Raw genomic sequence first — 21,962 nt, 5'->3', positions numbered from 1 at the left:
GCCACCTGCTTTTCCCGTTCTGTTAATGGATGTGATTGGAGTGAATGACCATCTTCCTGGTCTTAAATCTAGTGACTTACATGTGGAAGTGAGACAACAAAGGAAGGAGTGATGCACACAGGGTCCAGGAGACTTAGAACTTCATCCTTCCCTGGCCCATTCCATTCCTCCTGCCGCCAGCTAGGAACTTCCGATATACCTAATGCAACGGGGGCTCAGAATATTGGGGAAAATACAGGAGGCTACATCAGTGCCTTTTGGGAGGGTTTTTAAAATACTGTTTTGATCTGGTTATTAAAAAGCATACAGGCACCCGGTCCTCCTGGGTGCCTCACAGCAGGGCATCTGTCTCTGTGTGTGGTCGCCGGTGGCCCAGACAGGAGACGACACTCTCCACGTGGTCGGTCACTACATAAAACGTGTCTCTCTCTCGTTTGTTTCCCACCTGCTTTCCGAGCCCCTTTCTCGGACAGGTAAGATACCGTCTTTCTTATGGATGCCGTTGGCTCCAGATGTTCCTCTCTGCTTGACTGTGTGCATGCTGGGGGTGCTCTTGGGAGGGTCACCTGGTTGGGGTCCAGTTACCTTCCTTTCCACCGTCACTGTTATTTTCTGAACCACCACGCTTCTAGTCCTGACAGTGTGTGCAGTCTTAATGCTTTCAGCAGGAAAAGGGCTTGCTGCACACCCCTCGGATAGGGAAATGAAGGAAGCCCCAGGGAGAGGCCTGCATTGGAGGCTGGCAGTTCCTCCCAGTCTGACCTCAAGAGCCCCTGTGGACCACTCCCGCAGGAGGGGGTTTTGAATGACTTTTGTAAATGGAAAAGGGCTTGGAGAACAGTTTCTCTGAGATGTTAGCTCCCAATGCAGTCAGTTTTAAGCATTCATGTCAAAAGTCAATTCAATTAAACTATTTGCTAAGTGCCTGCTATTGTGCAAGGCCCTATGCTGAGCATTGTAGACCAAAAGTATCACTTAAGATGCTACAGCCCATGGAGGAGCTTATTTTATTATAAAGACGAGATGTATTTTCCAGAAGACTTCAGAGAATTGTGAAGAGAGTATGTGATGGGCTATCTTTAAATTACTTAAGAATTCAGCATATACATTCTGACGGGTAGAGAAGCAAGAAGTACAGGAAATCTAAAATGGTGCTTAGTCAGAAAGTTATGTTTATTAGACCGTTTCCTCAATAATTATGATAAAGGGGCTTACAGTTTACAAGTTTCTTTGCCAGGTACTTACACTTTTAGAAATGAATGTGTCTGCTCTGAAAGTTCACATTAAACAAAGCAGCAGCCACAGAGCCATGTGAGCCCAGAAGTGGTGGGGATTGGCCTTCTTCCCCAGCCTACCTCTCTTGAACACTCACTCTAGCTTCGTGGTGGCCCAACTACTTTCTGGTTTGGGGGGAAATCATTAAATGCACTAGTTTTCAAGAGTTCATGATCAAAGAAAACTTTGAAGAATGTGGGACGTGATAGGTAAATTATGCGAAAGTGGATAACATGGCAGGATTTACACTCTCAGGAGAAGACTCGAGTTGATACCCCTGTTGTCGGATGGGCAAGGACCTCCTGCTGGTGTGGCGGGTCTGCACCGGGAAGTCAGCCAGCCTGAACCAGCGGGCTCTGTGCCCGGGGTCCCAGCGATGCCCTAATCAGGTTCCTGGTATGTCTCCTGCAGAGGTGCTTTTCCTGCACGTGGGTTAGGGTCAGTTACAGGGGTGAAGACTGGGGCTCTCCAAAGGTGGAGATTCCACTCTTCCCACAGCTGCCTCCTACCTCCAAAGACCCTCACCATCTGCCTTATTGAGGTAGTTGGCTCAGAAGAGACATCTCTGCTTGAAACCACAATACAGACAAATGCTCCCTGTGACCCAGGACTCAACAGGGCAGGGCAGAGATCCACCTGCAATGCAGGAGACTTGGGTTCAGTCCCTGAGTTGAGACAATCCCCTGGAGAAGGGATACTCCTGTATTCCTACATGGAGAATTCCCTGGATAGGGGAGCCTGCCAGGCTACAGTCCACGGGGTCACAAAGAGTCGGACATGACTGAGCGACTAACACTTTCACTTTTTTCAACAGAAGAAAATGTACACCCTAATCTCAGTTCCTCTTAGGAAGGCTCAGCAAGAATAGACACTTAGGAGAGGAGCCTGTGACCAAAAGCACCCTCTCCTCCCCATAGATTGGCAAAAGTGTCTGGAGCAGTTGGGAAGGACAGGAACCTCCGGCCTGCTTGCAAGGCGCTAGTGTGCGTCTGGCTGCACTGAGGCCTGAGCTGAATTTCCAGGTGGGGAGACGCCGCCCCATGCCAGGGTGTAGACAGCATGGCTTAGAACCCTGAGCTCCAGCCGTTTCAACTAGACTTCTCAGAGCTGCTGCGGTCTTGGTCTCCACAGTTCTCTATCTGCAAATGGGTTTGGCAGTTCAGGGTAGTTATTTTGAGCACCTACTGTGTGCTACCTGTCAAAGACACAAAGATGAATGAGACATGGCCACTGCCTTGCAGGTATCAACAACTCAGTGGGTCTCCTGTCAGCCCTTTGAGTTAATTAATCCTTCCAGCTGAAGAGAGATCCCTAAGAGGAGTGTCCACAAGGCGTATTTAGACAGCATGCGAGGCAGGGGAAGGAGTGGGACAAGCTCTGAGCTTTAGGTGAGAAAACCTGGTTCCTAGTTCCCACAGCACCAGTGATTGGCCTGTGACCTCAGGCCCGACAGTTCACTGCTCTGAGCCCCGTTTTCCTCCTCCATAATAAAAACCTTAACCACATCCCATCTCATTAGGCTGTCGTGAGGATTAAGTGAGCTGGTGTTTGTCAGCTTCCTCCTGCTTCCTTGGCACCAAGTGCTTGTCCGTTTGGTTCACACCATCCCTCCTCGAACAGCTGGCCGATTCTCCCAGATTCCACAGCAGGAGAAGTGAGCATTTTCCACGGAGAAAGCATGCTACGCATGGGGCTCTTTGGCAGAGAACCTCCAGCTCCAGGCCTCACACTTGCCCTTCCTCCACCAGCTTCTACCCCAATACCCAAGTCCCCGCCGTGTGTGCTCACCGCACCGTCAAAACGGACATCTCATTGTTTCATCCTGGTTTTCCTTTACTTTAGAAGGCCCGTGACCCCAAGGTCAGGAGTTAGGCTGTGAGTCAAGGAGGCAAGCTTAAAGGGAGAAGTTAGCTTTTTTTTGTGGCTAGAGTTCATCACTGATTAACCAGGGTGAGGCAGAACTAGAATTTCTGGTCCCACAGCCCATCAAGACAATGGGATTGGAAGGTTCAAGAGTGTCTTTGCTGGCGTGCTCTCAACCATTCCCAGAGCCTCCTGAGGTTACCGAGCTGTGGGTGTGGTCTAAGGAGAAGGCCGGCAGCCATGAGGAAGGAAGTCCCCACGCCCTCCCCTCACCAGCTCTCTCTCTTTCCCTCTTTGTTTGTAGTCGACCACAGCATGTTTGAGAACCTGAACACAGCCCTCACTCCCAAGCTCCAGGCGAGCCGCTCCTTCCCCCACTTGTCCAGGCCCACGGCCCCCAGCTCTGCTGCTCAGGGGTCTGCGGAGTCCGGGGGGCCTGGACTCTGGGTGGGCAGCAGTCAGCACCTCAAGAGCCTGGGCAAAGTGGTGGGGGCCAAAGTGAATGACTTCCTGCGGAGAAAGGAGCCCTCGAGCCTGGGCAGCGTGGGCGCAACAGAGGTCAACAAGACGGCGGGGGCCCAGCTGGCCAGCGGGGCTGACGGGGATGACGGAAGGTGAGTGCTCCACCCATCACCTCCCTGCGGGTCGTGAACCAGGAAGAGGCGTAGTGTCTCGAGAGGAGAATGACCCTGGGGCAGGGACGTGAGGTTGTCACATGAGGAGTAGTGTCTTGAGAATGACCCTGGGGCAGGGACGTGAGGTTGTCACATGAGGAGTTGCTGAAGGGTGACGTTTGGGGAAGCCGGCTTCACCGTCCACCACCACAGCCGAGGTTCACGGCATGCCCATCATGTCCTAGCGCTGTGCTGGGCTTCAGCTGCGCTATTTTACCCGACCCTGCCACCGTCCTCTGAGGTAGATGGTATCATTTCCATTTTGCAGACAGTGCAGGTTCAGAGTGGTAACGTGAGGAGCTTAAGGGTACAAAGTTAGTGATGGGCAGAGCTGGATTCAAACCCAGGTATTGTGGGAAGCAAGCTTCCCAGGGGGATTCTGACACCCAGCCCCATGTGAGAAGCCCATGTTTGGGCAGACGCGGGGGAAGCCTCATTTTGAGCCTCGTTTTAGACACCTGGACATGGAGGGTGGTGATGCAACTTTTGAGAGCTACTGCGTAGGGTCTGATGTGATGCGGTTCACCAGTGGGCCCAGTGTTAACACTCTGCACTGCTCTGAAGACTGAGTGAGGATGTGACAGGCCCAAAGCCATTTGTGCTCACACTGCTGAGACTCAACGCTAAAACAAGAATGAGAGTCCAGAGTGTAAAGCGCCCCCCTGGGTGGGTGAGTGGAAAATGCGTTTGGAGCTAGAGACGGGAGAACACAGCAGGGACTGGTGTCTCGCCAGCCTCAGAGCACTGACGTCAACTTTACAGGTCAGCCCTGCAAGAAGCATTCCCTCGGCTGGATCCTCCACCTCCCACCACCAGGAAGCGAACTCCTCGGGCCCTGAAGACCACCCAGGACATGCTGATTTCATCACAGCCTGTCCTAAGCAGTCTGGAGTATGGGACAGAGCTGTCATCTGGGCAGCCCCAGGTCTTGTCTTCCGCCCAATCCAGCCCAGCCGATGCTTCCCAGCCAGAGGCCACCACGGAGGTGGTGGACAGGGGCGACGCTCTGCCGAATGGAGAGGCTTCCGTGTCGGTACCTGACCTCATCCACAAGGACAGCCAGGACGACCCCAAGCTCAAGGCGACTGAGTGCCGAAGGGCCTCCTCCCCTGGCCTCATGGAGAGAAATGGCCTCAAGCTCAGCCTGAGCCCCATCAGCCTGGCCGAGTCTCTGGAGGACGGCAGCCCACCTCCCCGGGCGCGGACCTCCAGCGTTGACAATGATGGCCCTCACCCAGACCTGCTGTCCTTTGAGTAGAGCTGTGTCTGCCCCTGCTGAGCGCCCCTTCCCTCTGCCGTCTGCTCCACCGTGCACCCTGGCCCTGTCCTCTCTCCTGCTGTCCTCCTTGCACACGGCACGGCAGAGTGATTCTCCTGGTGATTGCAGGGCCAGAGGTCCAAGTGGTTGTAGTTCAAGAGTCTGTCCATGGAATGGAAAAAGCACGCACTTGGATGCCTTCCCAGCTTCTCTGCCTGCTGGCTGCAGCCCTTGGATGTTGGGGCACCTCTGCTCCCAAGGTGCCCTGGCTTCCCACTAATGTGCAGGGCCAGCAGCCCAGGGTGAAGGCTGTTCTCTTTGCCTGTCTTCCAAATGCCGCCTGCTCTTCTCTTTTCCTCGCCCCCCTGGTTCCTTCCTTCTCCTCCCTGGGCGCCCAGAGGCCTCCTGCCGCAGGGGGAGTCAAAGTGGATGAGGGATGCTGGGTTTGGCTTGGTGATGGGCCCAGACCCAGAAAGCCACACCTGAACACAGCCCAGCCACAGCACTTCCTGGTCACAAGACAGTGCAGGCCTGGGGCCATCACCTTGCCTCTGCCCTTGTGGGTGCCGGCTGAGGGAGATGCTTATGAAGCCTGAGACCTTAGGCAGCCTTGTCACCCAGAGTTCATAGGTGCTGCTCATCTAGACAGGGAAACACGGTGAGCCCTCCCTGGGGCAGGGCATGGAGCCAGCCTCCGCGAGCACCTGCCCAGCGTGGGCATGTCCAGAGGCTTTGGGAATGACGATGCCCCAGGTACGCGCGTGCTCCCTGCCCAGAAGGAGGGACCCGGGCCTCCCGTGCTGTGCGTGAAGACAGGGCTAGGCAGGCCCTGGCAGAAGCAGCAGAGCAAGTTCTGATGTCATTTGGGGGGAGGGCCCGGGACCCTGGCATCCAGGGAGCTGGTCCCGAGAGAACCCGGAGGAGGAGTGGAGGAGGATGTGGGAAGAGTAGTCGTAAGGACTCAGGGCTATGGGCGCCTCACCGCCTGCCGTGATGTAGTTCCAGGCTCTAGGCGTGGTAAGTGCGAGGACGAAGGTGAAGAGTGTGAGGACCAAGGTGAAGAGTGTGAGAGGTTGGAATGTGGTGAGGAGCATGGGCAGGCTGCCCTTGAGGAGGAGGCACTCTCTATGCGCCTGCCTCTGGGGTCTCTGTGACGGACTGACAGTCCCCCTGACCCCGCTGGTTCCGCCCTCCTGTGTTAACCCACTTCTGTGTTCCTGTCTCCCACCAGGAGTCCTGTCCTGCTGCTTTCCTGTGGCCAGGAGACCCTGTCAGGGGTTGATCCCAACCTTGGGGGCCTTGGCAGCAAGAAGAGAACGTGCCTTTTCTTGAGCAGGGTGGCTGGTCCCTGAGAGAAGGCTGAGAGGGGCTCGTCTGGCCAGAGCAGGGTCTCCATTCCTCTTCCTGCAATTCCTGCTGCCTCCTGTTCTCTTCATCGCTTGGCTTCCCCTTCTGGGTGCCCCAGAGCTCACTGCCCACTTCCTCTCATCCCCTGATCCCTGCTCCCCTCCTCAGCACTGTGGCCCTGGGAGCCTCGGGGCATCACCAGCGTGTGTGCTTGTGTCTGCAGCCACGTGGCCAAGCCCCAGCTCTGCCACGGCCTTTCTCCTGCCTTGTCTTTTCACAGCCAAGCCTTGTCTCCTCGTCCTCAGAAGGGTCCCAGCGCACCAGGCACCTGGTGGGCCATTGTGAAGTGAGCAAGGCTGTTACTGAATTGAGTCAATCCTGCCTTATTCCAGGAACATCACAAGGACGTGATACCTGCCCTCAATGCTCAGAAGTGCTTAGGACTAGCATTCTGGGGGCCTGTGAGTTTTCCCATATGAGCTTGGGGTTCTGCACGAAACACGGAGCTGGAGGTGAGGGACAGAGAGCTAAACCCACGTGCTGGGAGCGAGCCCGCTTTCTTTTTTACTTCCATCCCGGAAGTCCAGTTTGCTTCTCTGATGGGAAACTTTCTAAGTATCTACACTCTGGCCTGCTTCTGTCCCAGGGCCCAGGGTGGCTCTAGCCGGATGATACTGTAGCCATAGGCACAGAGGTGGCAGGCCAGGGCTGGCTTAAACACCCTGCTGTCCGCTCCCCACCCGGACACCACTGAGGTCCAGGGGTCAGCACAGGCATCCTGCCAGGCTGTCCTGGGACCATGGGCAAGGCAATCTCAGCGTCCCCAGACGCGTGTCCAGTGCTGAATAAGGAGGGGGCTGAGGGACCCTGTGTCAGCGTCCAGGTGGCCTCGCTTTGGTCGCCACCTCAGCCATTCTGCAGCAGGGGGTGAGGGAGCTCTCAGGCTACATTGAGTCCTAAATGCTGCAGAGAGTGCCTGGTGCTAGAGGATAAGGGCTGCCCAGAGGCCGACAGGAAACGGCAGTGTCTATCCTGCTGAGGGCCCTGGCGCAGACCAGCTGTCTATGCAAAACCCCACTTGGCTTCCTGCGTCCATCTCAACACCTGACCTTCCCGTGACTGCAGCGTGGCCCGCACACACCCCTCAGGGTGACTGCAGCTTCTCTGGAGGCTTGACCCTGGGGTGGCCCAGCCCGCTCCAGGACAGGGCACCGAGGAGAAATGTCTTCTGTGTTCTCAGAAGGAAGTGGGGCCATGGGGTTTTCTTCACATCCTGGTCCCACTCCCCTGAATCCCCATATTCAGCAATAGCTTTGCCCTGACAGATGCAAGGTGAGCTTCCAGAACCTGGCCAAAAGGTGGCACATTTATACTCCACTGGCACAGAGAGAAATGTAATGTGTTAACGAATATGGGTGGTGAAGACCTTCTTGTAATCCATCATCTTTTAAAGAACAAAGAGATTGGCCCCAGTTTCGGGGAAGAAGAATATTACAGAGCTATTCCGAGTATTTTCTAGAGATTTTATATTTATATTTTTAGTAATTTTCTGGTAGAAACTATACAATAAAATGATTTGGTTTGGTTTTGCTGGTTTGGCTTTTTTCTCCTAACCCATGGGGAGTGGTTGCTTTTTCTGAAGGCTGACCTGTTCCTGGCCGTTTGCTTTGTGAGCCTGGGAGAGTGAGACGTGACAGATCTCTAGCCCGAGACCTTGGGCGGAAATGTGGGGATGTGCCCTCATTTATTCCCCTAACTGGCTGGCCGCTGTGGAAGTCTCCCTCCTCCAAATTGGACTATGACTATTTCAGGGAACCCACATCATGGGCAGAGGTGCCACCCTCCCCCTCAGAAAGAAGCAGGAAATGAGAGTGACCACCAGATCTTCTCCCTGGGGTCCATACCCCTCTCCCGTTGAGGCAGGAACGGAGCTGGGTGTGCACGCAGACCTTCAGGGAGGGACCGGAGCTGCTGTCATATTCCAAGTCATTAGTAACGTCAGTAAAGCACCCAAAACTGCTGATGTGGTCACTTACCCCAGACCACAGTAGCCCAGATGCTCCTTACTGAGAGCATGGCTTAGAGCAGTGCTGGCCTGAAGCCCCCTGGGTGCCCCCGGCTATCCGCCGACTGGTGCCAGACTGAATGACCCAGAGGACTCCCAGCTGAGAGCCGACCGGACCTTTAACCTCCTTAAAAGGGACAAAGTGGAGAAAAGATAGGAAGAGGAAGGAAAAAGAAGCCATATCCGTAACTAAAGGGGGAGGGATGGGCCCTTTCTGCCCAGCCCTGTCATTCTCCCCCATGATGATGCCTGAGACCCCTCCCTGGCTGCAAGTAAAAAACATCTCAGGCATGAGGCTAAGTCTCCAGTCTTTTCGGCTCTGAATTCCACTCCTGCACTTCGTTCCTCAGAGGAAGAAGACAATGGCCCTTCACTCTGCTTGCTTGCTGTGCAGTGGGGCTCAGGGTATTGTTCTGGGAAGCTACGAATAATGCAAAAACCAATCCAACATATTCCATGCATGGGAAAAGGCATTTTAAATACTTAACGGTAGGAAATTTTTCCTTTAAGTGTAAGCTCCAGTTTGGGCAACTGCTCCCATTGAGTAGCTTCAGGATTGACTTCTGCAGTCATTCATGTGTGAAATGTACCTTTCACATGCCTTTTCTTTCCCACTATTATGCAAAGTAATTATTTGGGGCTAAGATCAAATATGAAAAATAATGTAAAAATAAAAACTTTTTGAGGAAATTTTTAAGTGTGAAAAGGGATGTGAATATGTCACCTGGTCTTTAATGCTGTGGTCTGGAAGCTGGGGTTAAATATCCAGGCCTGTTTGTGTACTGAGGGCTATCTGGGACACAGTGGTAACACTGGTGGAGAAGAGATCCCTGCTTGTCTCTTACGAGGCCCACAGTGGACAGAGGAGCCTGGTGGGATACAGTCCACGGGATCGCAGAGTCAGGCACGGCTGAGCCCCCAGGCATGCATGCCCCCGGTGGCTGAGGGCACCGTGGAGCCTGCCTTCGTGCTCTGCCTAACAGGCCGTGTTAGCATGACCTGTTACACAATGGAAGTACAGGGGCGGGGTGGTAATTTCAGCTGAAAGTGTTTTTCCTCTGCCTGTAGTGATCATTGAAGGAAATGAACAAATCACAGGTCCTCAGGAAACCCACTTCATTCCTCAAGTCTGGTGGGGAGCTCCTGTTGGGATTCAGAAGTCATGGGATGACTGTAGCTAGTACCAGACTGCACCTCAGATACTGCTCCAAACTCAGAGAGCTGCTTCCTGGTGAGTTTGCTCTCAGACTTATTCCGAATCCCCTCTTAGTCTGTGAATCCTGGGAGTGTTCTAGAACCGTCTGTGTTCAGTACCCTGTGTCCTCTCTGTCTCATCTCCACCACCACAGGCCTCCCGAGTTTGGTTTGCCACCTACAGGCAATAGCTTCTTGCCTTTGAGATGTGGGCCCTCAGGGTTCCCTGGGCTTCACTCAGCGTTGCCCCTGCCGTGCCTACCACTTGGTTTGAGGTGCCCATTCTGGAGCTCCCCACCCGCCGTCGTGGCCCCCTTCTGAGTGGGAACAAGTAATTAATTCCACACAAAGAAACTCGGCTCTCCTAGAAGAATCCCCGCCTCCCCCTAAACAGCTTCGTGAGTGCAGACATTTAATGTCATTCATCTCTCCCAAGGAAATCCACTCTGGAAACCTTCATTTCAGTCGTCCAGTGAAGCACCTTCGGGGACTTTCCCGTCCAGGGTGCCGTCCTCCCTGCTGCCGTTTGCACTGGGGCGTGTGATAAAAGCCTGGAGTCCCCTCCTCTGACTTCCCACTAATGAAAAAATTCCTCCGCGTTCGTATCTAGGGCCTGACACCCAGAGACACAAATCTTCTTTGTGTCCAGCTTATCTCCAGCTGCTGCCATGATAAATAGTGCAGCTCAAGGGAGCCTAGGCAAGCTGTACCCCACAGAGCAAATCACTTGGTTACTGGCCACACAGACAGGGAAGCCAGCTAGGGGAAATGTTTAGGGACCAACTCAGACACACCAGGCTACTTTCCCGTGGGAGGTGCCCGAGGAATCTGTCTGTTTGGGGGTAGGAAACACTGCCAGTGTTTCACTCTTGGAAAAGACAAAAAAGAAGAAAGTCACCCAAAGCCAGAAGCCACCTCACAGCAAACTGCAGCTTTTGTTTTGCGTGTCACCAGTTAACCAGTCTAGCGGCTTCCAGTACCATGGGCTTGGCCACCTTGTGCCTTAAAGCCCTTGGTATTTGCCTGGGAACCTCTCTACACTCCTGTTGTTATGCAACTCCCACCCTTTGAGCTGGTGGGTAAGTACAGCAGGTGGCGCTAGTGGTAGAGAACCTGCCTGCCAATGCAGGAGACACCTAAGAGATGCAGCTTCCCTCCCTGGGTCAGGAAGATCCCCTGGAGGAGGGCATGGCAACCCACTCCAGTGTTCTCGCCTGGAGAATCCCATGGACAGAGGAGCCTGGCGGGCTACAGTCCACAGGGTCTCGAAGAGTGGGACATGACTGAAGTGACTTAGCATGCACGTAAATACAGCCACAGGTTCAGCCTGCTTCACGGGCTGACTCATGGCAACTTACAGCATCTCCCTGTGGTTACTGCGGCGTGGTTCCAGTTGGCCCAGGCCAATAGAGGAACGGGAGCTCCACCAGCCCTGCAACTTCAGCCAGGGACTGTACTCCCCCTGCATCCTAAGCCCACAGCCGATTGACCCAATTGCTGGATAGGAAAACTCAGAACAAGCTTGTTCTACCTTCCAGTCACTCTGGTTATCTGGTACACTGTCAACTGTCCTTGCTCAATTAAAATCCTGGGTTCTCTGTGTCACGAGCTGTCAGAAAGTCTTTGCAGCAGACCTGGTCAGTTCTCTGTAGGCTGGGCCAAGGTGTGGTATTTCTAGGAGCTGGGTCTTTTGGAGAGGCTGTGTAGGACAGCTGGAAGGTGACCCCACGTGTGATAAAGCTGAGGGAGGAGGTTGTGCTCATGGGCAGCAGCCCGCCCCTGCCTCTCCCCACACCCCCCTAATCCTTCAGTCAGCGGTTATGTAGGTGGCATAGATGTGACGAGGCTGGGGCCTCTTCTGGAACACCCATGGGAGAAGGTGAGCCTGGTTCTCTGTGCAGTCCTGCCCAACCTAGCTTGCCGACTCCATCTGCCACTACTGCGTCTGTTTCCCAGGGCCCACACTCTAAACTGCTCAGAATTACTGCCGTGTCTTTGTTGAAGAGTGTCCATCCACCTGGTCACCCCCTCTCATCCTTTCTCTGTCCTCTGACTTTGTCAGGCCGTGTTGATTCATCCTTCCTATTTCAGCTCAGGCATCCCTTCCGCTGGGATCCCTGCCCAGACGCCACCCCCAGCCCATCCTCCGCTCCCGGTGGCACCCTGCGCCTTTCTCCATGCCGGCACTTGCCATGTGATCTGAGCCGGAGCTGCCTCCTGCTGGCTCTCTCACAAGTCTCGGGACCCCACAAGGGCAGGGCCTTGTCGCCTTCATCTCTGACTCCTTGGTCCCTGGCACAGCCCCCCACACATCAAGGGAGCTTGATAAAGAGCCTTGAAATGAGCTAAACTCAAATTTGACTCGTCCTCTGATTTGGGAGATTTTATATACATGCGCACATACACACACGGGCTTCCCAGGTGGCTCAGTGGTGAAGAATCCCCCTGCCAATGCAGGAGACGTGGATTCGATCCCTGGGTTGGGAAGATCCCCTGGATAAAGAAATGGCAGCCCAGCCCAGTATTATTGTTTGGAGAAGCCAATGGAGGGAGAAGCTGAGTGGGCTACAGTCCATGTGGTTGAAGCATTAGACGTGACTTAGTGACCGAGGACAGGCGCGCACACATCTAGTGCTGAGTGCAGAGGCATAAGCCAGCCCCCTCCTTTCAGCTCCTCCCTCAGGGCCTCGCCCGCAGGTGATTTCCGCACTTGAAATCCACTGCAGGGACGGTTAGGGAGCGGCCGTTTTCAAAGTGGAAATGATGAGTGGACCGGTGTGTCCTCATTTCTCTTCCTCCAAAGGCTTCATCAGTTCTGCCCCCTGGACAGGTGGCACCACCGTGCAGCCAGCAGAAGCAGGCACATGCGTCCAGCCTGACGTGAGAAGGGTCACACTCCAGCTCTGGTCTTGCGGCTCCTCCAGCTGCCCTCAGGTCCAGTTCTTAAAAGTCGTACTTCACTATTCTGGGCTTTCTTACTAACTGATGCTTTATTATATTTCCAAAGCTCCTGTATATTCCAGGAATTGTGCTAATCAGTTTACATTCATTATCTCATTTGTTTTTCTCAATAGCCCTGCAAGGGAAGTCCTCCTAAGCCTGTTCTTTAGGTATAGACAAAACATACTGCAGTCAAAGAATTCACACACATGATCTCATTAATCCTTATATCTTGTGAGGTAGTTATTTCAGCCCCATTTTATAGACGGGTAAACTGAGATTGGGGGCTTCCCCAATGGCTCAGTGAAGTGCAGGAGACACAGGAGATGCTGGTTCGATCCCTGGGTCAGGAAGATCCCCTAGAGAAGGGAATGGCTACCCACTCCAGTCTTCTCTCTCGGAAAATCCTGTGGACAGAGGAGCCTGGTGGGCTGTGGTCCATGGGTCACAAAGAGTCAGACACTACTGAGTGACTAGCACTTTCACTTAGATTGAGGTAATGACTAAGCAGATTGCCTGAGTCTTACAACTGATAAAAATATAGAGCTAGACATGTAGGCCCAGGATTTTAGATTCCAGGAGCAGACAGCATCATCACCACCACATGGTTCTTCTCTGTTTCCATCACACCAGTCTGATAAAAATTTCCCAGAAATATTCATGGCCCAGAAACATCTTGTTGAGTTGGACCTTCTCCAGGGATGAATGTGATTTTATTAAATACTGAATATTCACGTGGGGTGGGAATTGAGAGACCCATTCACCAAATCCCTCATTTTACAAAGAGAAAACAGCAAGGACTACAGTTTTTCAATATTAACCTGTCCTGGCATGGTCTCTGATTTCCCACAATAACTCTATGCAGTAAGACTTATTAACTCCATTTTCTAGATGAGGCTGGCCCGAGGCTAGAGAGTTTCAGCAGCTTGCCCAAAGTCACTCTGCCAGTAAGTGACAGAGCTGATTGGTGCTTCTGGAAAACATCCACTCTGCAGGGTGTTGGTATGAATATGATCTATGAATTGCACTCCAAGCAGGAGTGGAAGAAGTATTTCTACTGCATCTCAAATTGCAGACTCAAGGAAGCCTGGCTCATGCACTAATCCTGTTACTGACCCTGGAGATTAAGCATTCAAATGAGAGATGAGTATTATGAGAGGAATGTTTCGCCTTTTGTAGCTACCATAGCAGTGCTAAAACAAAAACTTCAGCTCAGTATCTGATTTCTTGGTGGTTGTCTGACCTCTTGTGGCTGACTTTAGGCATTGCAGTTTCTGGCAACTAGTTTCTCTAAGGGGCAGCTTTTTCATGACAAAAGTAACATACATTTATGAGGTAAGTACTATCTCTTTTGGAAAGGTTTGTAAGTTTCCTAAGATCATTCAACAAGTAGTATGTGAAAGGATAAATAAAACAGATGACACCTTTTTTTTTTAACTAGGAATTCCATAGGAGAGAAAAAATAGAAGGGGAGGAAATCTTTGAAAAAAATGAGAATTCTCCAAAAGTATAGAGAGATTAAAATTTTAATACAATGGCATATAAACCTTCAAACAGGATGAGGAGGAAAAACTCAGACACATTTATAGCAAAATGTAGGGTCCAAAAGAGAAACCACCTTTACCGTTTCCAGAAAAAAAAAGATGGGCTGTAAAGGAGAATCAGGTTGACATCAGACATCTCAATAAGAATCCTAGATACAAAAAATAATGGCTTAATGTTTGATATTGTTGGAAGAAAAGGACACTAAGCCTGTGTATTCAGTTCAATTATCATGTGAATGAGTATAAACACTATTATGAAGTATGTGTGTGCTCAGTCGCTCAGTCATGTCCAACTCTTTACGACTCCCTGGACTGTAACTCACCAGGCTCCTCTGTCCATGGAAATCTTCCAGGCCAGAAAACTGGAGTGGGTTTCCATTTCCAACTCCAAGGGATCTTCTTGACCCATTTGCAGGTGGATTCTTTACTGCTGGGTCACATGGGAAGCCCATTATGAAGCATGTAAGACTGCAAAGATTTATTTCTCAAAGACCATCTTTGAAAACATTCTTGGAGGAAATACTCTAGTAAGAAAAGATGTGAACTCAGAAGAGTTCCATGTGTTTGTAAGTACATAGGAAGTAAGGATGAATAATTGATTCAGTTAATCTTACTGTTACATAAATGATAAAGGACTCAAAAGGAGTAGATAATAATAATTCAGATTTTAGATCAGGAAATGAGATGGGATTAACAAAGGTGACAAAATTATAGAGAAAAGCAAAAATACTGGTTTTTAATAGACTGTGGATAACCATCACCAAAGAAAATTTTAATAGAGCTTTCGAATCAGTAGGGTTAAAGGAGAAAAAAAGAAAACAAATATATAGAAAATGGAAAGAATGGAGTAAGATTTTTCTCTTAGCTCAGGCTTCTGTAATAAAATATTCAATACCATAGGTTGAGGGGGTTAAACAATGCACATTTTACTAGACTTTCTTGCAGGGTGGGAAGTCTGAGGTCAAGGTGCCGGCAGATTCTGTGTCTGGTGAGGATGGCTTCCTGCGGTGCCGACAGCCACCTTCCTGCCACGTCCTCACAAGGCCTTTCCTCGGGGCTTGCAGGTAGAGAGAGCGCTCTGGTGCCTGGGCTTCCTCTTCTTACAAGGGCTCTGAACCTCCTATGAGGCCACCACCTTACCTAAACCCAGTTACTTCCTGAAGGCCCACCTCCAAATACCATCAAACTGTGGGTCAGAGCTTCAACACGTGGCACTGGGAGGCCAAAAACATTCAGCCCATGACAGTGGCAGAAATAAACTCAAATAGAACAGTTTACAATAAATATAAGGGTATCAAACCTACCAAACAAAAGGACAAAAACTTAAATTGGAAAAAATTACATCCAGTAATATTTGTCTATAGAAGACAGGGTTAACACAAAAGATATGAAAAAACTTAAAAGCAAAGGGATGGAAAATTATATATTGAAAAGTATGGATGAAGAGAAAGTCAAGATAGCAATTTAAGTATGATAAAATATAATTAAAAGCAAAAATTTGAGAAAAAGAAACACTTCAAAAAAATGTATTAAGATAAAATAGTTATTAAAAATATATACACCTAAAAATATAACCTCAAAATAGCTGAACTATGAAGATGTCAATATAATATATGTCAATTATTATAATTAGAAAACTAAACTATTATATATTGGGTTAAAATGAGAGACTTTTCTCTTTGATCAAATAGATGAAAAATAAGAACATCTATAAAAATATTTGTCTTATATGGTCTATAATCTTGGTGAAGATAGCTTTAAAATGGATGGAAAAAACAACTCTTTCCTAACGAAATGTTCACATACACCAGGTCATCAATGAAGCCTCAGAATTCAAGTCAAATTATGTTAAATTTAATACTATATAGTTTGCAATCTATACTCAAGTGAAAACTAAAGTACATGTTTGAAAAAATTACAAACTACTATTCTCTTCGATTACAAATACCTTGACCTGAACAGCAATAAAAACCATGCTAAAATTTGTGGGGTACAGGTCACGTAGTACTATGAGATAAATTCATAGCTTTTAGATGCATTTATTACAAAAAACAATAAATATTGAAGATAAGCCAGATAAGCTGAAAAATGATGATAAAAATCAGTGAAATATAGAATCTAAAAAACAGTAACAAAATTAAAACTAAAAGCTGACTTTAAAAGGACAATTAAGATGCATAAAATTGATTGGTAAAAAGAGTAAGATGCAAATAAAATACATAGTGAAGAAGATATAATGACGGTCACAATGTGTTTTAAAGAATAATAATAGTATTAACTATATGCCAACAATTTAGAAAACTTAGACAAAATTTATAAAATTCCTGGAAAAACAAAGAATGCCAAATTTGGCAAGATAATTGAATAAACCGTTGAACATTAAAGATACTGTTTTGACCAAAGTGTTTGTTCGGGTGTTTTCCTAAAAACCCTGATGAACTTTTCGGTAACCCAATATTTAAAGAGTAATAAGAGATGCCCTATCCTTCAGAGCTTCAGACTCACTCTTGTAAAAGTATTAATGAGCTTTTAAACAACACATAGACTTTTCCTTACAAAGCTGTTGTAAAAAAATAGAAAAAGATAAAGATTACTTCACCCACTCTGCATGGTTAGCATAACCATGATTCAACAAATTATAGTTCTGTTTGGTTTACAAGTTTTAATACAAAAATCTTAAATGAAATAAGTTACCAAATCCAACAATTTTTTAAAAATAATGTAAAATAATCAAGTTAAGCAATACAAGCAGGATATAATGTTAAGAATTTAATGTAATTTATAATGGAATAAGGATTAAAGGAATGTGGTAGATATCTCTGTAGATACAGAAGCAAATCACTTAATAAATTTCAAAGCATTTCTGATAAAATTAAAGTAGCCTTCTTAAAGGCTACAACAAACATTGTACATAAATGGAGAAAATGACTAAGCATTTCTTACAATATGGGAGCAACACAAGAATGCTCACATTCTGATTGGTATTTAATGTGTACTGGAGGTCCTAGCCAATCAAGTAAACATAGAAAATAAATAAAATACATTAAGTGTTGAAAGGAAGGAGAACAAAATGCTATCATTTGTAGTTGACAAAATCATTTACATAGAATTTACAGTTTAATTTACAGTAGAATCAACAGATAAACCAGGACATCTAACAAGAGCATAAACAGTTTGCTACTGTCATAGTCTATTAGAAATGTAATAAAATATATGACTTAAAGTTATAACAACTAAAAATAGGAATTAACCTAACAGAATTTACAATACTTCCACATTGAAAATTTATGATTTCATTAAAGAGCAAAAAAGCTGGCATGAATAAATAGAGTAGCATTTTATACATGGGAAAACATCACAAGAATTTCAGTTCTCCCCCAACTGCAAGTTTACTCAAAATTCCAGCAAGATGTTTTGAGAAACTTATTTATTCTAAACTGTATGTGGAGGAATCAAGGTCCACAAATAGCTAAAATGATTTTAAAAAATGAGTTCTTATCCTAACAGACAATTACAAAGCCAGAGTATTAGAACAGTTGTGCTATAAAGAAGAAACCATAAACCATAAACCGGAGGAGGGAAAATGAATTATTAAGCAAGTAGAAATCAGAAAACTACTTCAATATACATGGAAAAATACAAAGTTGGATTCTTACCTCTCACCATGGACAAAGGTGAACCCCAGATTCATCCTTTACTCAACAAATATTCATTGAGCATCTACTAGGAGTGAAGGACTTTTCTAACACTGGATATATGCCACTGAAAAAGGCAAAAGTCCCTGCCGTCATTAAAACCCTTAGTGTAGAAGATAAAAGTATAAGGCCAGTAGACGCTTGGAGTGGGGAAGGGCTTGTAAAACAGGGATCAAAAATCACAAAGCATAAGCAAAAAAGCACTTAATGGGCTTGATTATACCATAATTAAATCTGAGTACACTTTGTGACCCATCCATATAGTCCAGAGGAAGCCTCTTACATGTCCATAAAGAGAGGCTGTTCATTAAAAGTGTTGTCCTAGTAGCAAGGAGTTGGAACCAACTTAGATGTCTGCCTCTAGAGAGATGAGAAAACAAAATGTGATGGATGCATGCTGTGGAATGCCATGCATTAGTTAGAGGCACTGGGTTAGGTGTACACTCAACAGTAAAGAATAGAACTAATCATAATATTGAGTGAAAAAAAAAAGTAATAACAGAATTGGATCAATAGCACTATATCATGTATGTAAATATAAAAGATATACAGTCTCAACCAAATCTGTACATTCTACAAGAGTGCATACATGTAAGTAAAGTGAAAAAAAGTGTTAGTTGCTTAGCTGTGTCTGACTCTTTGTGACCCCATGTACTGTAGCCCGCCAGGCTCCTCTGTCCATGGAATTCTCCAGGCAAGAATACTGGAGTGGGTAGCCATTTCCTTCTCCAGGGGATCTTCCTGATCCAGGGATTGAACCTGGGTCTCCTGAACATTGCAGGCTGATTCTTTACCATCTGAGTCCCCAGGGAAGCCCATACATACAGGGCATGGTACGGAGCTGGTTCCATCGGAATGGGAATGAGGGATGAAGGGAAGAAAAATGAATGTGTCTTATATGCATGGATCGTGATAATAATGAGTTAAGAGTTAAATAATGTGATTAATTCAACTCTCCACAACTAAATCATTTGGACCCCAGAAGGCAGGGGACTGTTTGAATGTAGGATAGCTCCAGTCGGCTCCAAGTTCTTCCGACATTGAGTTCTTCCTACGTTTGGCTAAAACTGCCCTCCTGTAAACACCCAGCCACTGGTCTGAGTTCTTCTGTCTGGCATCATACCCAGTGAATCTTCTGTTCACCCTCTTTCACAGAACGGCACTGCCAACATTGAAACAGCTGCTGTAGTTTATTGTCTTCCCCCTTCCAGTCCCACATACTCAGATCTTTCAGCTGTTCTTCATATGACCTGTTCAGGGTCTTCTAAGCCTCAGGGAAATATGCAATGACATCCATAACCACTATTAAATGTGGCTTCCTCATTTGAGAAATATGGCTGAAATTCCACCAGGGATCAAGCTTCTCGTAAGGTGCTATGCATAGATGCTCAGGAAGAAAGGAAATCACTTCTATGAGAGTTATAATGGAAAGATTTTGAAGTAATAATCATGTTCTCCTTGATTTTGAGATGTATAGAGTTCAAACAAATCTTTGCTATCCAGAATGAGTGACCACATTTCATATATATTGATTTATTCAGGAAATTGCCACTGACCATGTTTTCTGTGCCAAGGATTGCTGCGGTCCCAGATAACTGGAACATGCTTCTTTGTACCATGCAGAATGAATCAAAGGCCCGGGGCCGAACCCTGGAGAGCAGGTTTGCTTCTGGTGTCCTTTACTGAGCCAACCAGAAGGATGCTGATGTGGTTCCTACAGTTCCCTTCTTCTCTCCTATGGTTTGCTGTGACCCAGGAAGTCAGAATGGCTCATGTTTTGGGGTTCCAACCACAATATCTATTCTTGTTTCCCAGAATTCCAAGTTCCTCTCTTTAATAACTTTAAAAGGTAAGGTCAGTGGGGCGAAATGAATCACTAAGGTTTGAAGATGGATCAGAGAATGGGCATAGCATGTGGTACATTCCACACTAAGCAGGTCTTAATTTCAAATGTGAACTAGCAGGAAAATACAAAGGGCCTGAGAACCAAGGTTGCCAAACCCTTCGGGAATGGGCTCCTAGTCAGTAATGTCTCGAAATGGGGTACAGTTTTGTGTGGCATGCATTTCTATGTGCTGTGGAGGATTCATGGGGAGACTCAACCACACTTTAAAGCCTAGTCAGAAACAGGAAACACACCTTCAAAATCCCCACATGTGTCACAATGCAGAACCACATTGGTGCTGTTGAAGTGGTTAGTGCATAAATGAAATGAGGCAGAATCAAAGAGGAAGTGTCTCCAGGGCAATGTTTGGAAGGGATCGAGATCATAAAGGAGGCGGGTTGCCCAGGCTCGGGGGAGAAGGGTGAATGAGTAGGTCTGGGCTCCCCCCATCACCAAGACCAGCATGGGCAGGTGCAGAGACTGCATGGGCTGTTTTGGGGGTCTGAGGTCCGGTATACAGGTCCATCACTCAGGAGCCCCCCAACGCCACTTGCCTCAGCCAGCCTCAGCAGGGAGGCTGGGGCGTTGTCTGTCCTCTGCCCAGCCACTTGTTTTTTAGATGAAGGAACAGAGACCTAGAAAGAGGAAGAGGTTTGTCTGCAGTCACATTGTCATGACTGGAACTCAGGCTCCAAAGTAGACACCAGCACTCTCTTCTCTCCCCTCTGGTCACCTGGTTGAAAGATGACCAGACGTCAACTGGTAGCACCTTTAACAAGTCAAAGAGAATAGGTTCAGGCAGTCGTATTCCAAGAAAGACCAGTGGGAGGGGGAATGGCGTTTTGAAGCTCCTCGTTTTGTATGCATGGGAGGCAGGGCAAGGGGACTGATTTCTCTGAGGCTGATGAACAAAGCATCTTCAGTCACTCAGACCAGGAGAGTCTAAATTGTCCCCTAGAGTTTGATCTTCCAGACCCACACCTGCAGGAGAAGCAGGATCGCTGGCGAGAGCTGTCACCCATCTCTTCTATAAGTGCTTCATCCAGTCTCCATACCTTCAAGGCAGGACATCCACATAGTCACTGCCACTGTTCTCTGGGGAGAAAAGGAGATCAGCCGTGAGGCTTCAAACCCAGGAGTCACCCTGACCAATACCTCTCGTGGGAAAGAAGCGCTCTGCCCAGGCACAGGGCGGTCTTGATGCCACATCACAGTGGCATCTTCAAGGGCTGGGGTACCACAGGGAGCTCTCCTGGCAAAATAGGGGGCCTGTTTATAAGTCAAGTATCAGAGTTTCCAGCACCAGACGCCTCCACTCAGCAGCAGAGAACCTGTGCTTCCCTGAGAGTGGGAACACCTGAGGCTTGTTCTGAGGCGGCCACGGGGACGGGGCAGAAGATGCTCAGAGGAAGTTCCTTCCCCCTTGATGGCTGAGGATTTGGGAGCTCGTCCTGCCAAGGCTGCCTGAGCTTGGACAACTGGTGTGGCGAGACTCTCGCTCAATTCTTGGAATGAACTCCAAAGAGTTCTCCTCTTGGGATTTGTGGTTATTTTACTATCCCTGAGACAAATACTACCGCCGCCCTCAAGCACCCCGAGCAGCTCGTCAGGGTTTGCCTAAGGACTGCAGCACAGGTACATTCCTAGGTTGCTCCTCTGCCCCACTTTAATTCTTTGTATTTTTATTTTTTTCTGTAAGTTATGGTAGAAAATGGCCATGGGACCACATCTGCAGCAACTATAGCAAGCAAATCTGTGACAGGGTACACACTCCTCTGCCTAGGGCAGGGGGACAGAGAAACAATGGGAGTGGAGGGCTGTTTTCTTATAATTAAAAAAATGTGCCTAGTCTTGGGGAGGCGAGAAGCTTGCTCGGGGAGTCTAAAGGGCAGCTTGTCTGTAGGCAGAGTGCAGTGGGTGTGGGGTGACTGCAGACTTCCCGGAACCCTCGGTTCCCCCTCCCCGTGCTCCCTAGCTAGCACGCTGCTCCCATTGAGTCACCTGCCCACTGAGGACTGAAGTCACTTGAATGGAGCTCTGACCATACATCCCCCCTTGAGAAAACAGGGTTAAACTGTAAATGTCTCAGGAAGTCTGAGCTAAGTTCCAACTATGTTGTGACTGACAGATACTAGATTCTTTTCTGCGAACAGATTTCAAGGGGTGTACACAAGAGTAGCTGCTTGGGATAGGACCTGGATCCTGTGCACTCAGATTTACTG

The 21,962-nt window shown here is 48.3% G+C and overlaps 2 protein-coding genes across 5 annotated transcripts in view; one reads left to right on the top strand and one right to left on the bottom strand.

Annotated features, from left to right (window-relative positions):
* C20H1orf226 (chromosome 20 C1orf226 homolog) overlaps nucleotides 1-8,003 on the top strand; it is a 344,131-nt gene extending 336,128 nt beyond the window's left edge. For all 3 annotated transcript variants that reach the window (XM_043876285.1, XM_043876284.1, XM_043876288.1), the window contains 2 exons: nucleotides 3,443-3,752; nucleotides 4,575-8,003. In XM_043876285.1, coding sequence (XP_043732220.1) covers nucleotides 3,443-3,752; nucleotides 4,575-5,070 — 806 coding nt within the window. In that variant the 3' untranslated portion in view covers nucleotides 5,071-8,003. The remainder of the gene's footprint in view (nucleotides 1-3,442; nucleotides 3,753-4,574) is intronic.
* A 6,123-nt stretch (nucleotides 8,004-14,126) lies between these two features.
* SH2D1B (SH2 domain containing 1B) overlaps nucleotides 14,127-21,962 on the bottom strand; it is a 30,656-nt gene continuing 22,820 nt past the window's right edge. For both annotated transcript variants that reach the window (XM_043878001.1, XM_043878002.1), the window contains exon 4: nucleotides 14,127-20,835. In XM_043878001.1, the coding sequence (XP_043733936.1) occupies nucleotides 20,798-20,835 (38 nt within the window). In that variant the 3' untranslated portion in view covers nucleotides 14,127-20,797. The remainder of the gene's footprint in view (nucleotides 20,836-21,962) is intronic.

This window comes from Cervus elaphus, chromosome 20, assembly GCF_910594005.1.
Source record: "Cervus elaphus chromosome 20, mCerEla1.1, whole genome shotgun sequence".
In the NCBI taxonomy this organism is placed as follows: domain Eukaryota; kingdom Metazoa; phylum Chordata; class Mammalia; order Artiodactyla; family Cervidae; genus Cervus; species Cervus elaphus.
The sequence above is the reverse complement of the archived record's forward strand: the minus strand, read 5'-3'. Positions and strand labels throughout refer to the sequence as shown.